Below are 12,931 nucleotides of genomic sequence, written 5' to 3' on the forward strand. Positions count from 1 at the left end.
TTCAGTTCAACCTTGTAGTTTATTTGGGAACTTTTCACTAAATATTTGGATTTTCATCAATTATTAGAAAGTTTCAAAGGTCAAATTTGATTTAAAAATTTTAGTCACCTGATCAAATTAAAAAAAAACAATGTAGCCCACACAACACAAAAACATATATGTGAAATACTTAAAAACCAACCAAACCAAAACAAACATGAATGCCTCCAACCCCAAATACTAATCCCTGGTGATTAGAATCTGACCTTCTGACAAAAGTTAAACATTTTGCATGTTTGCAGGGAAGACAAAAAAAAAAAAATCCAACCTATCCAAAGACCTTTTAAAAAGGACTTCTTAATTTTCTATACTGCACTAAGAAACTATAACTTTATTTTTTTTATACTTTGCACCATCAGTTTACTTAATGTTTCATAAGGAAAGAATATAGAAGGCAAAAAAAAAATTCTAATCAATCTAAATTTTCCTCCAGAATTCTCTTTTGAAGAGAATTCAGGTCTTTATTAAAAGTTGGAAATGAGTTTTTTCAAAATGAAGTTCATTCACAGCATTTCACTTGCTAACATGGTTTAACATGACCTGCTAATTGCAGTAACTGGGGCTGTAATACTCCACAACTGAGATAAATAGGCAAAATGGCTATAATTCCTAGTTTACAAAGAGAAATACACAAAGAAGTCATCAAATATATTATTAATTTACTGCATGTCAAAGAATGCCTATTCAGATCCCGAAAAGAAAAATGTACATTTCCCTCATAATCTGGGATTTGCCTTTCCTGGTATCCTAAATGCTACAAACCAACCCTGTCTCCAGGCATTCCCCTTGGACTCTCCCCAGCATCTTTACCATCTCCTGACTTTTTAGCTTCTTTTTTCTGTTAACCATGGTGGAAAATTAATTCTGCCTTAAAATAAAAAATACTTCTATATCTTTTATTTCACTCTCTCACCTCCCAAGGATTCCCACATTCAAGTTCTCGCTATCCTTATGAAGGCATCTTGAACATACATGTGTGTAAGTATAAAATTACATTAAAAACCCCGTGGTTTCTCAAATATTGATTAAAATTAATTGCAGGAAAAAATTGTAGCAGGCAAATATGATGAGGAATATTACCACAAGCATGACCTATAAATAGTCACCAAGTGAAATATGTACTTCAGGGGAATACTTACTAAATTTGGGAAGGGTTGTTGCCTGCCTGTACTCCCCTCCCCCCCCCAATTTCTTTCTAAGCTGCCAATACACACGGATACTGGTATGTAAAATTCTGCACATATTGAAGTAACTCTTTAATATGATTTTTCAGTTCTATCTTGACTGCTCAGTTTCTCCTTGAAGACCGGCTTACAGTAAAGATGAAATCTACATTTTGACTCTGCATAAAAGATAGACTGCTATTAAATTCACTGTTCCACAGGGACTTTATTAGGGCTGCTAAAGAAATGTGCATCATTTTAATTAGAATTAACACTTTCATCTTGTTTATGAATATATGTAAGATAAGCTTTGAAATATTTAACATCTGGGAATACAGTCAAGCTGTCACAGCAAAATTAAGACATTTCACATACATAACTATTATTATATAATAGCCAGATACCAAATAACTAAACATTCATTGTTAGCATTTGGAGTATAATCTCTCTATGCATACATTTCCATGTCCTTTGGGAATTTATTCATGCTTTGATCAGTATCCCTTTGAAGCAACTTTTCTTTAAAGAGAGACATTTCAAGTGCAGTCCTTGACTGTGTTAGATGTTTCCCTGGTAGGTACGAGACCTGTTTTACATAATTTATTCTGCTGTTAGCAGACGCATTCCCAGAACAGCACAAGCTCAGTGCAGCAGGTTGCTTCCCAAGGATCACCTTCCCTTGCTGATGTATTTACTTGGCAGCATAGAAAGATTCACAGAAATGACTGTTCAACAGGTCACCATCTCCAGGTCAGCCACCTCTTGTGAACTCAAGGCTCTTCCCAGCAGACTATTCTCCTGGGATTTGATGGGACTCCTAGAAGTAAAAGTAAGGGGGGGTGGAAGATAATCCAAACAAAAAAAATCCCACAAAACTCTTCAAGAGAGAGCTTTCAGCACATCAACTAGAACACTCTGGGACTGTGTTTTGATACATGTCAGACAGTAATCTTTGTTAATTTAGCCCTTTAGACCTAGAGCTTCTTTTTCAGCATTTGGCATCCAAAACTAAGGTAGCAGCTGACAATTTTGGAGCTCCAGTTACTGATCCTCTCTTCCTGCCAAGAGACCTGCAAAAGTAAACAGCAGTGCAGCTCAAAAGCCATCCATCTCCATGGCTTCTCTTAGAACTACTGAGGATGAAAAGAATCTCTAAGTGGTTCCTCTCCTTTCATGGGAGTTTTGCTTCCCCTCCCTTTTCTCTTATACAAAGGTATCAGTCAAATTTTGCCATTAACAATATTGCCTTTGCCATTTATTTCTTCCCCCATTTAGCAAGAGCTTAAGCTTGTGAGTAGCCTCCAAACTGCTTTGCCCAAATAAAGCCTCACACACGACAAAGTTTGGTTGGTGTGGTTTCTGAGAACCTTTCAAATACCACTGCCCTTAAAATCTAAGTTTGCCCATGACAGAGAATGACCTTACAGTCCACATACATTTTTCTAAGACAACTGATACTGATTTTTTCATGCTACTTTCCACCTTAAGTTTTAGGAAGAAAAAGCAAAGTATGTTGACTAAAGAAAATTTTGTTTCATTTACATTATTACTGAGACTTGCAAAAAGCAAATATAGTTCAAGTTTTTAAACACCCACACATGTGTTCTTTTGTATTCAAGACAAACCTCCTCAGAAATCACTCTATGCATTTGCTTCTGCTCGTGATTCCTAGGCCACACCATGCCAGAGAAAACCTCTTATTGATCACTTTTGAAATTATATTTCTCAGCACAAATGCTTGAATAATTGACTGAATAAAATGATGCTAAACCTCTATGGGAACAGTTTCATTACAGAAGATACTTTATGGTTTATTTGTGAATGTGTTACTGATTAATAGCCTGCCTCGGAGGAAGTACTGGTGATTATCTTCAGATTTTGTATCTCCACTTTATGAGTTCTCAAAGGGGACATAATCTATATTGAAATAATAATATTCTAAAATGTTTCAGTTATTTCAAAGTATAAATTTAAATGCTTGTGCTCAGAAGCCTAAGAAAAATAATATTTTAAAAAATCTCATTCCTAGATTTTGAGAATTTCTGAGCTATTATATATTATAATCTGTAATATATATTATAATTATATAATTAGAATTACATATATTACAATTGGAGTCATATTTCTAATAATTATTGAAAAAATCCACAATCTACTGTAGTGTTAAGAACTTGTAAACTTTCATGGAGCACTAGGACTAAAATTTTTTCTCTTAGCTTATGTTTATTTTTCAGGGCTCCAACAGGAATAACAACAGTTGGAGAAACTGAATTTTCAAAGACAAATATATCAAGCCCTTATTATGCCAGAACTGCTATTCTACTGCAAGAAATGGCTATGGAAATCCTTAAAACAATTGTGCTGTGCACACAGTCATGTTCCTTTGTAAATTGGTGGCCAAGGTTTGTCACAGCTTCCTCACAAAGGGTTTCTCTTTCACAACTTTCAACAAATTCCATGAGTAGCACAAAGCATTTTGCATTCCACAGGCGTTACTAGGTCTTTATAAGTGAAACATCATGATTTTACTCTCCTCCATTTGTTGGTCACAAGACCTCATCCAAATTCAGATGGACATTTTGAGCACACTGAGGAAACCCACATGCTGAGGATATACTCAGCCATAAAAAAACCCCCACCACACTTCCCTTCCAGCTGCAGGAAAACCTCAGCTGTAGGAAGACACAAGCAACCAATGCTGAAATTTTGCATTCATTAAATACAGCAGGCCCAGGGTTTCACTCAAAACTCACCCCCACTCAATAGATTTAATTGTTGAAACAGTTAAGGTTGATCATGAGTGAAGTGCAATGAACATCTCACAAGGCAAATTAATGGGAAATGTTTAAGCTGAAGCTTTAGCTACAGATCCCAGAAGGAAAAAAAAAAAAAAATGTGGCAAGCAAGGAAAAGCTGCACTACCCAAGAACAGAGAGGCAGAGTTTCTGTTAGTGTCTCTAGGATGTGACACATTTTGAGGACAAATCCTATGACAGTGAGGGACACAAGTACCACACAGTGTCAGTGCATTCCTTCTTCCCCTCCTGCCACACTACACCATCCAACCTGTCAGTCTTCCTGGTTTTTGGCAACACAGGAGAAGCTTCAAGTTAAAAAATAATGAACAACAGTTTTACAATGCACTTAAGTCACCATACAGTTGAACAGATGTACAGATGCACTTGTATTTATATTTTCTGTAAAAGTTAAACAGCTTGTTCCCATTAGTACCACAATTTTTCCATCACTGCAGTGTACTTCTTTCAGCAGAGCAAGAGCAAGTAACTCATTTACTGTGGGCTGCTGCTAATGTCAAATCATGCAGCTCTGTTACCAAGTCACACACAACAACAAAATCAATCCTTGCAGTCCCTTGGACAATTTTTGTCTACTGTTTATCAAGGATAGCTGGTAGGATCAATATCCAGCAATATTCACTAACGCAGAACCTGAGGCAAGACACACTTGGGTTATCAGCATGCTTTTGTTGCTGAAGTTTCATGTCTGTGTGTACAAACAGAAAATATTGAAGTTTTTCAGTTTGAAACTCGCTATTTAACCTCAGCTGGCTTCCTTCTTCCACTATCAAAGCAGGTTTCCATTCAACGCACACCTCAGCATCAGAGCAAAAACCATCAATTGCCAACATTAATCCAGTTTGCAAACAATAAGTTTTGTATTTATGCATAATTTATTTAGGTGCAGTTAGAAAATCAAGGCTTTGATTTGAATTTTTACTGTGAAATATTCTGGAAACCAAGTTACAGTGGCTATTCCAAGGGTCTTTAATTGCTCCAAATGATGCAAGTATGACACGACAAGAATATGCAAGCAACTTTTGTTCATTTATTATCACTGGAGTTTCCTTACTATGTAGTATCAAATGTAAAGGGTTTTTTTTTTTGTTCTTTAAATCCTTACTTTTGTAGCAGTACCCCCCTTCCAGCTGTTTAATCAGACTCTTTGTGTTACAATTTACCTCGCTGAACAATCTGCAGATGGCTGTACATTAAGTGAAAAGGGTTGGCTGTGAGCTACCGTGTGACTTTTTACAGCATTGAGATTTTTTTGGCTGTTAACTCAGGCAGTTATTGAAGACAGGTGCCCTCAGATACTTATTTAATTCCTAACACTTTGTTGCAGGAAAAAACCCCCCAAAACCAAAATGACACCCCCCCCCCAAAAAAAAAAAAAAAATCAAAGTCAGTAACTAACTTAAATATCCACATTTTTAAGGCACTGAAAAGGAAATGCAAAAATGCTACAATGAAAAGAAAAAATCCAAACAAATGAAAACAAAACAAACCCCGAACCAGAAAGAGCCATCAAAACAACTTTAAAGTATTGAAGAAAAGGTGAAATTACTGAGTACAGCCAAGTCAGACCTCTCCAGATTGGTACAACTCACTAAAAAAATTCATCCTTCTGACAGTAAGTAATACCCCATCCATACCACAGTTCACCATCCCTCATTTACCTCCTATTTCAGCCAGGCAACAATGTTATTTTTAATTTACACTCATTGCAAGCCTTAAGGACAAAATGTTTTTCTGTGTGCAAGTGGGAAAAGTACAAATGAAAGAGATACAGCCTGAAATAGCTTGGCACATGACCTGCCATTTAGAAATTAAAACCAGGATATAGGAACATAGAAGTGCTGCCAGTAGCATCTGCAATGTCCCTTCAGAACAGAGAGTAATTTAAGTTAAGTTTTCATCTACTGTAAACACTTTTCCTAATGTATACAGGCTCAGACTTTTTCCATCTGCTAGCAGCTATATGTGGTTAAATATATCAGAAGCTTTGAACAGGTCATTATCAATTACTTTTCTATACTCTTACCTACAGATTTGCTGTTATGCACAACTTCTATTTTTTTTCCCCATCCTTGTTCTTGACTTGCACCAAAAACATCTATTTAGCAGTTCCACCTAAGAGGTGAATCTGGAATTGACAAATCACAATTCGACTTTATCCGCATTGAGAATTGAAAGTTAAAATACGTGTTGAGTGTTCACGGATGTTGTGCAGCCTGACATAGGCTAAAGAGGAGGTTTTTCAGTGAAAAAAAACCCCTATCACCAATAATCACAAAGGTTTCAAGTACTACCATTGAAAGGGTGAAATCTAAAGCTCTGCAGACTCACAAATTATGTAAAAATAAAATTGCTTAACCATAAGAAAAAAGTGTGAAGACCTTTCAGAGCAGTCACAAAGTTGAGAATCTGTAATAAATTTCATTAAACGTATGGATGTTTACTTGAAAAAAAATAGTATTATTTCATTTTTTTTAACTGACCAGTAAGTCACAGATACTATTAAAAAAACAATGAATTAGAAGACAGCTATTTAAATTACCTCCATAAGAGACCAAAGCAGAGAGAATTGTGATTGCCCTATTCTGCAACAGAGACAAAACAGTCAGTGGATCCTCTTAGTCCTTCACTCGTTCAGCCTCTGACAAATTCCTGTCTCTGGCTGTGCAAAAGGGAGTTGGCAGGAAACAGAAATTTGGAATTTTACACGCTGTATCTTAAGGATCTACTGCAACACAAATGAACAGCCCCAACTCTGCTGCAGGAAGGACTCTGGCGGAAAGGTTTTCCCTTAAAAAGATAAGTTTTAGCCACTGAAAATTTTGTATTTAATCTCATTTTGTCCCTTTAGTCAAAGTCAAAACTTTCTATGCTTTTCCTTTAAAGATGCTGCCCTCAGTGCCTGGTAAAGATTAGATCTCCTGAGCAAATAAACACGTGGAAGAAAAACCAAAAGGAACTTTACACACTCCTGTATCTCTGCAACTCTGAAACTTGCAGTTCCAAAGTACTTTATTCCCCCCTTTTCCCATTTTGATGCCAGCATACAGGTAACTAAAAAGCACGACTATAACATGAACTGCTTGGTTTCCCAATAACAAAGCCACACTACAGGTACATAAATGAGGAGGGGATTAGTTAGTATTTGAAAAATGAGAGTAGTTTCTAATTGGATCAGATGGAAGGGCTAAAGAACAAAGATAGGATTTCTACTTTGGCAGCCTAACACTGAAACATTGCCACAAATTCAAGTGATAAATAATGGAAAGAAGCATTTGTTCAATTAAAAACTCCATGTGTTCAGGCATTAGTATCCCTGAGAAGTGTTGTTCAGTCAACTCAAGGTCAGAGGATTTGAATTTTACATTTTCATTTCTTAGTCTATTTGTCTCAATTAAAATAAACCAGGTTAGTCTGTCAGTGCCTGTTTTACATTTTTAACACTTAATATTGCTTCAACTATACCATATTTACCTCACTTTGGAAGTGGTGGCTTCCTGAGAGCATTCCTTATGAAGAATCAACTTTTTATGGCTGGTGAAATATACTTTCACACTCTGATTGGTTAAGACTAAAGTAAAATCTGAAATTACTATAATAATTAGTATTTGCTATATATAATTGAATTTTTCTTTGCAATTAATTCCTAACCTTGAGTAATTCAGATAATTTTTGGTAAATCATTAAAAAGTCAAACTTCAGTTAACAGTCATCCAATTATTTCTGTATCATGCCCAAACAGAACTGAACCATTATGATTAAGTTTGCAGAGTGCTCCTTGTCATGATTGTTCGTTCCTATGTAAAAAACCCACCATGAAGTCCTGGTATGACCTGTATATATTATACACTTGTTAAATTTAGCACAACTCTTGTCTTGGGCTGACATTCAGAGAACACAGAGTACTGAACATGCCACTTTTAATTGTTATTTACCAGAATCCTGTGCAGCATCTCCTCCTTCTAAGCTGCAACTTGGTAATGGGGCTGGTGTCAATGAATTAGCAAAAGCCAGCAGTTCACATCAGAGCCATTTCTGATTAGCATTGCCAAATTATTGGTTCTAATTTATTTATTAATGCCTAAAGAAACAGAACAACACGTGAATGATGCTGCTATTTCAGGATTTTGAGTGGAAAAATCTTGAAAAGTAAATTCAAATCAAAGACTCTCAGATTGTTTACGTAGTAAGTTTAGAGAAGATTGGTATATTTGAGGTTATCCCATTCAAAAATGTACAGAACACACAAGTACCTGGGAATCTCTTGCAGTCAATGCCACTTTTTCCCCCACTGACTCCAGAAGAGGAAGACAGTCCCAAATTAGCAAAAAATGCCCTGTTAATATTCCTCTGAGCTAATTATACACATTGGGGTATATATTTAATAGGTATGGATATTTAAATCCAGTTGGGAATTCTCAGAAACTTTGGCTATGAAATGATGCTTTTAAAAGAAAATAGAATGGATAGGGAATACTGAGAGATCCATAGACAGAGAGAGGTGCATAAACCCAATTGAAATAACTGAAGTGTTGCCAGTTAGGGAAGCAGGTAAAGCAGATTTAGGCAGCTGAAAATAACCTATGATTTTTAACAGCAGAAGTAAAACTGACCAAAGGCTGTTTTTTAGCCCCATTCTTACTGCTTTGCAAAACAATGAGCAATGACAAAGGCAGAATATCCTTCCTTATGCCATCCTGTATTTTGTGAATAGAGACTCGCTATTTCCACAAATATCAAAATAGAATATTATTCTTGAAATTCTGTGACAGATAAGCCATATTTGCCATGAAGGGCTTATTCCTCACTAATCCACAGGCTGGGATATAAAAAGTTTGACACCATTTAAAAGTAGGAAAAATATATTCAACTATTACCAAGTATTGCCCACCACCCAATTATTTGTAAGAATAGACTTCAAAATACAAAATTATTATTTTGACTGTTATTTTCATGCAGAAGAAAGGTTCTCTCCCAAGTACGTAACAGATTATGCCTGCACAAAGCACTGACAGAATGGTGCAAAATACTTTCAAGACTTAGATTTGCAACTCCAGCAGAGGAATGGGAGGGACAGAAGGGCTTTGGGTTGGGATTTGGGGGAAGGACCCAAAAGACATGAAAATTTTATAAATATATATCAGGTTGTATCAGGCTAAGATAGAGAGGTTTCTACTTCTTCCCCATCTAGTCCCCAGCTTGCTGCTTCTCTGAAAACAAGCTCAATGTAAATTTTAAAAACGTTCCCTCAGACAGTTAGTAAAGTTCAGGTATTTTTTGATTTAATGGGTATTAAAGAGTCAGCTCAGGATTTACTGACAAGCAATGACTCTTTTAAACTCTGAATGTTATTCATGTCTCAGCCAAGAAGCAAAGTCACAAAAAGAACATTATGGCTGTCTGAAAGATGCCCATCAACACACATCTGTATCATGGTTCAGTTCACAACACTCAGCAGTCACACTGAAAAAATCCCATTGTACAAATGCATTCCCAGCTCTCCACATGTCCACCTCCACCACCAGCTTTAGCACAAACATAGCCACCCTGACATAACCCTTCCACTCATGGTTTATACACTGCAGTGCAGGAACTACTGAAATTAAATTGTGCTCTTTAGTTATGAAAGCATCTCAAGCAGTTGGGCTTACCTTGGACATGACATTCAAAAAGCAATGCAAAACAAATGTACTCTGAAAAACTGTCAGAAAAAAATAACACAAATATTTAGATTCACTGTAGAAGATTAAATGGACAACATCAACCTATGAAAGTTAATTTAAAACATGGGGAAGCTCTATTAGATTGGAATTTTCTAAAACAGTAATTTGTAATTCTTAGGGCAAATAGATAAAAAGATGCAAAAACTTGTGGCTTTGGATACTCCATTTCATTTAGAAGGTACCTGTTCAGCAGATCAAGCTGCCAATTGAACAAACCAGTGGAGTCAATGTACTGCAGAAAACATTTCTGGCACTTTGGCTGCTGGCTATATTGCTTATGTACAGATCTAGTGTATGACTCACTTGCATAATGGACAGGAATTCATTCAGCATTAAAGTTTCAGAGAAAATCCTTATCCCATTAAGAGAGAAACCTTTTGACCTTATGTACAAAATTATGCTGGCTTCCAATAATGGCATTGTCAACATGGTATCTTTGCAACGAATGTATTTTGATAATTAATGCCAGCAAGATCAGACAACAAAGTGAATTTCATTTTCTGATTACAGTGCATAGTGCTTTTAATGCTCTCTATTATCCAAGGTTGCTGTGCAGCTTGTGTAACACCATCCAATCTGAGAAACTCTTGCGCAAAACAGCAGAGTCATTTGTGGAAAGGATGCATATGGACTCTCTCTCTCCCTTTTTGCTATGAAGCAAATGTTTGATCACAGCAGCCAGCCTCAGCAGCCACTGAGATTTCATTATTTACAACCACCACTACAGAAAAAAGCACCTTATTCTCAAGTCATTTTGGAGCTATTATGGACAGTGCAAGAGAATACACAAAGTACATATAACAGTATAGGACTTCTCCTAAAAATTAAAGAAATGAAAAATTGAACAATGTTTTCTTACCATGGCAGGAACCATCCAGTTCTTCATATCCCACACTGCAGATGCATCGTCCCAGAGGCACCAGCCAATCCCCATCTGCCCCGCAGTACAACTTTGGGGTGTCCCGTTCCTCAGCACTCTTCACACAGGAGCCCCGTACTTCCACCAGCGAGGAAGAATCCACCCTTGGAATGGTGTCAGGGAACATGGCCAAGTTACGGACCGTGAAAGGGCACTTCTTGTAATAGACACGGACTGACACCAAAGCAATGCATGCTCCAATGTCCTGAAAAGCGAGATAAAATCCCTTCTTGTTTATGGGCCCAACTTCACGAACTTCGGTGTTGAGTTTGAGGATGCGGTCGCCCAAGTCCATCTGGGTAAAGCTCTCATCAGCAGCTATAGTATCAATTTTAGTGTACTGGTTTGGCTTGAATTTTACTCCATGAGGCTCATCGGACTCCATGTAGTAGAGATTGAAGGTTTCCTTGCAGGTCCCCAGCACCCACGGAATGCTGTTGCAGTCCCTCAGGGTGAACTTCATCTCCACGTAGATTTTCTGCGCAGCGTCGCGGGAGACCCAGTTGGTTTGCAGCCAGTTGTTCTGGTTGGGCTCCATCACATTGCACACCTGGTAAGTATGAATGGGACGGTTGTGTTCATCCATTTCAGTTATGGCATCCCACTGGAAAGAAAACGAAAGTGTTTGAAAACCAGGAAAAACATGTATTGTGCATATGCATACACACACGCCCCATGTCTATGCACCTGTGGCTTAATTATGAAATTAATTACTTCAAGTTTAGTGGAAAGACAGTAGTTAAGAGAAGGTAACTACAGAACACTACACAAGTTTTATTTCAGAAACTCCACACTGATAATATATAATAATAATGTTTCTATTAATAGAAAGATTAAAAAATGACTGGGGCCTAGCAGAAAAGGAAATACAGGCTGTGTTTATATTTTATATATATATATATTCACATATTTTATATCAAAGGCTCACCAAATGCTTATTACATAATCAGATACTCCAAAGTATTACTAACATCCCAAAAATAGCTTCAATATATCTGAGTCAACTTTCTACTAAGCAGTCATAATATCAGTGTAGCACTAGAGAGGTTTTCTTATCAAAACACAGAACTATTTATAGTTCTGAATCCAAAAATATTGTGTCCCACCAGAAGTTTTAGCTTGGCTTTTAGATGTACTGATCCATCGGGGTACAAGCAGCAGAAAACAAAACAAGAACCAAAACCAACCAACATTAAAGTCACATTAAAAGCATACATCATGTGCTGTATGCTCCAGAGGTCTCAAAAAGAAAAAAAGAGCCAAAAAACCCACCAAACATCTCCCCACCACACCAAACAGAATTAAAGAGTAGGTAGGTGGTTTAAAAAACATAGTTTTTAAAATATAGAACAACCTTCCAAACTGGCATAGGCCATCTTAAAATAAAGCAAGCTTCAACATGCTACTGTCTCAAAATTATTAAGGAAGAAAAAAAATATCCAAAATATCCTCCTCTTACCAGGAGATTCTCTTCAGAAATATTTATATATTCACTCTGAATCAGTATCTCAATTTGAACTTGGAAATTAAAGCCCTAAAGTTAGCTGTTAACCACACAGTTAATACCATAAATCTATTTTTCTGTAGGAAAGTAAAGCCTCAGCACTTCAATAAGTGGTTTCAAAGAATAAAACAAAATGGATTGATCAAACATGGTCAGTGCTTTAGTTCATTCAAAGCAGATCTCTCATGCTGTGCACCTGGGCCTTTCCACTGTGCTTCCACATAGCCTGCTGACATCTCCTATTTTAGATGAATTCCTCTTTGGCCAAGAAAAATGTTCAAAATGTGCAAAATTGTTTAATAGAACTAGTAATCTAACCATCCCACATCTAAAATACTTGGAAAAAGGTTAACACTGAGCATCTCAACAAAGCCACTGCACTGGGCCACGCTGGGTAAGGTACGGTTCTAAATACAGCACATGCTCCTAGGCACCAGTCCTAGATACTGAGTGCTAGCAAGGTGACCTCCAGCACCCCCAAAATGTCACCTTCCATGACTGAGAAGTCTGACAGAACTCACTCTGTGATAGTCTCTGACATGGACACAGTCTCCCTGCATGAAATACAATCTGCTTTTACTTTTACCTGAGTTTTGCATTTCTCTTCTGATAAAAAGAGTCAGGAAAAGCAATAGTTAAATTCAGTGCAACCAACAAAAAGCTAAACAATTAATCAAACACACCCTGGTTTTATTTTGGGTGTATGTCATACTATAGCTCTTACTTAATCCAGTTACAAGTTTTTATAAACATTTTAGTTGTGAAAA

At 36.8% G+C, this 12,931-nt stretch overlaps 1 protein-coding gene across 7 annotated transcripts in view; it reads right to left on the reverse strand.

The window, feature by feature from the left end:
* The window catches only part of LOC138116373 (ephrin type-A receptor 6), a 320,669-nt gene that overhangs the window by 282,264 nt on the left and 25,474 nt on the right, over positions 1-12,931 (reverse strand). For all 7 annotated transcript variants that reach the window (XM_069025637.1, XM_069025630.1, XM_069025715.1 and 4 more), the window contains exon 2: positions 10,601-11,264. In XM_069025637.1, coding sequence (XP_068881738.1) covers positions 10,601-11,246 — 646 coding nt within the window. In that variant the 5' untranslated portion in view covers positions 11,247-11,264. The remainder of the gene's footprint in view (positions 1-10,600; positions 11,265-12,931) is intronic.

The sequence above is a fragment of the Aphelocoma coerulescens genome, chromosome 1 (assembly GCF_041296385.1).
Source record: "Aphelocoma coerulescens isolate FSJ_1873_10779 chromosome 1, UR_Acoe_1.0, whole genome shotgun sequence".
Classification (NCBI taxonomy): Eukaryota; Metazoa; Chordata; class Aves; order Passeriformes; family Corvidae; genus Aphelocoma; species Aphelocoma coerulescens.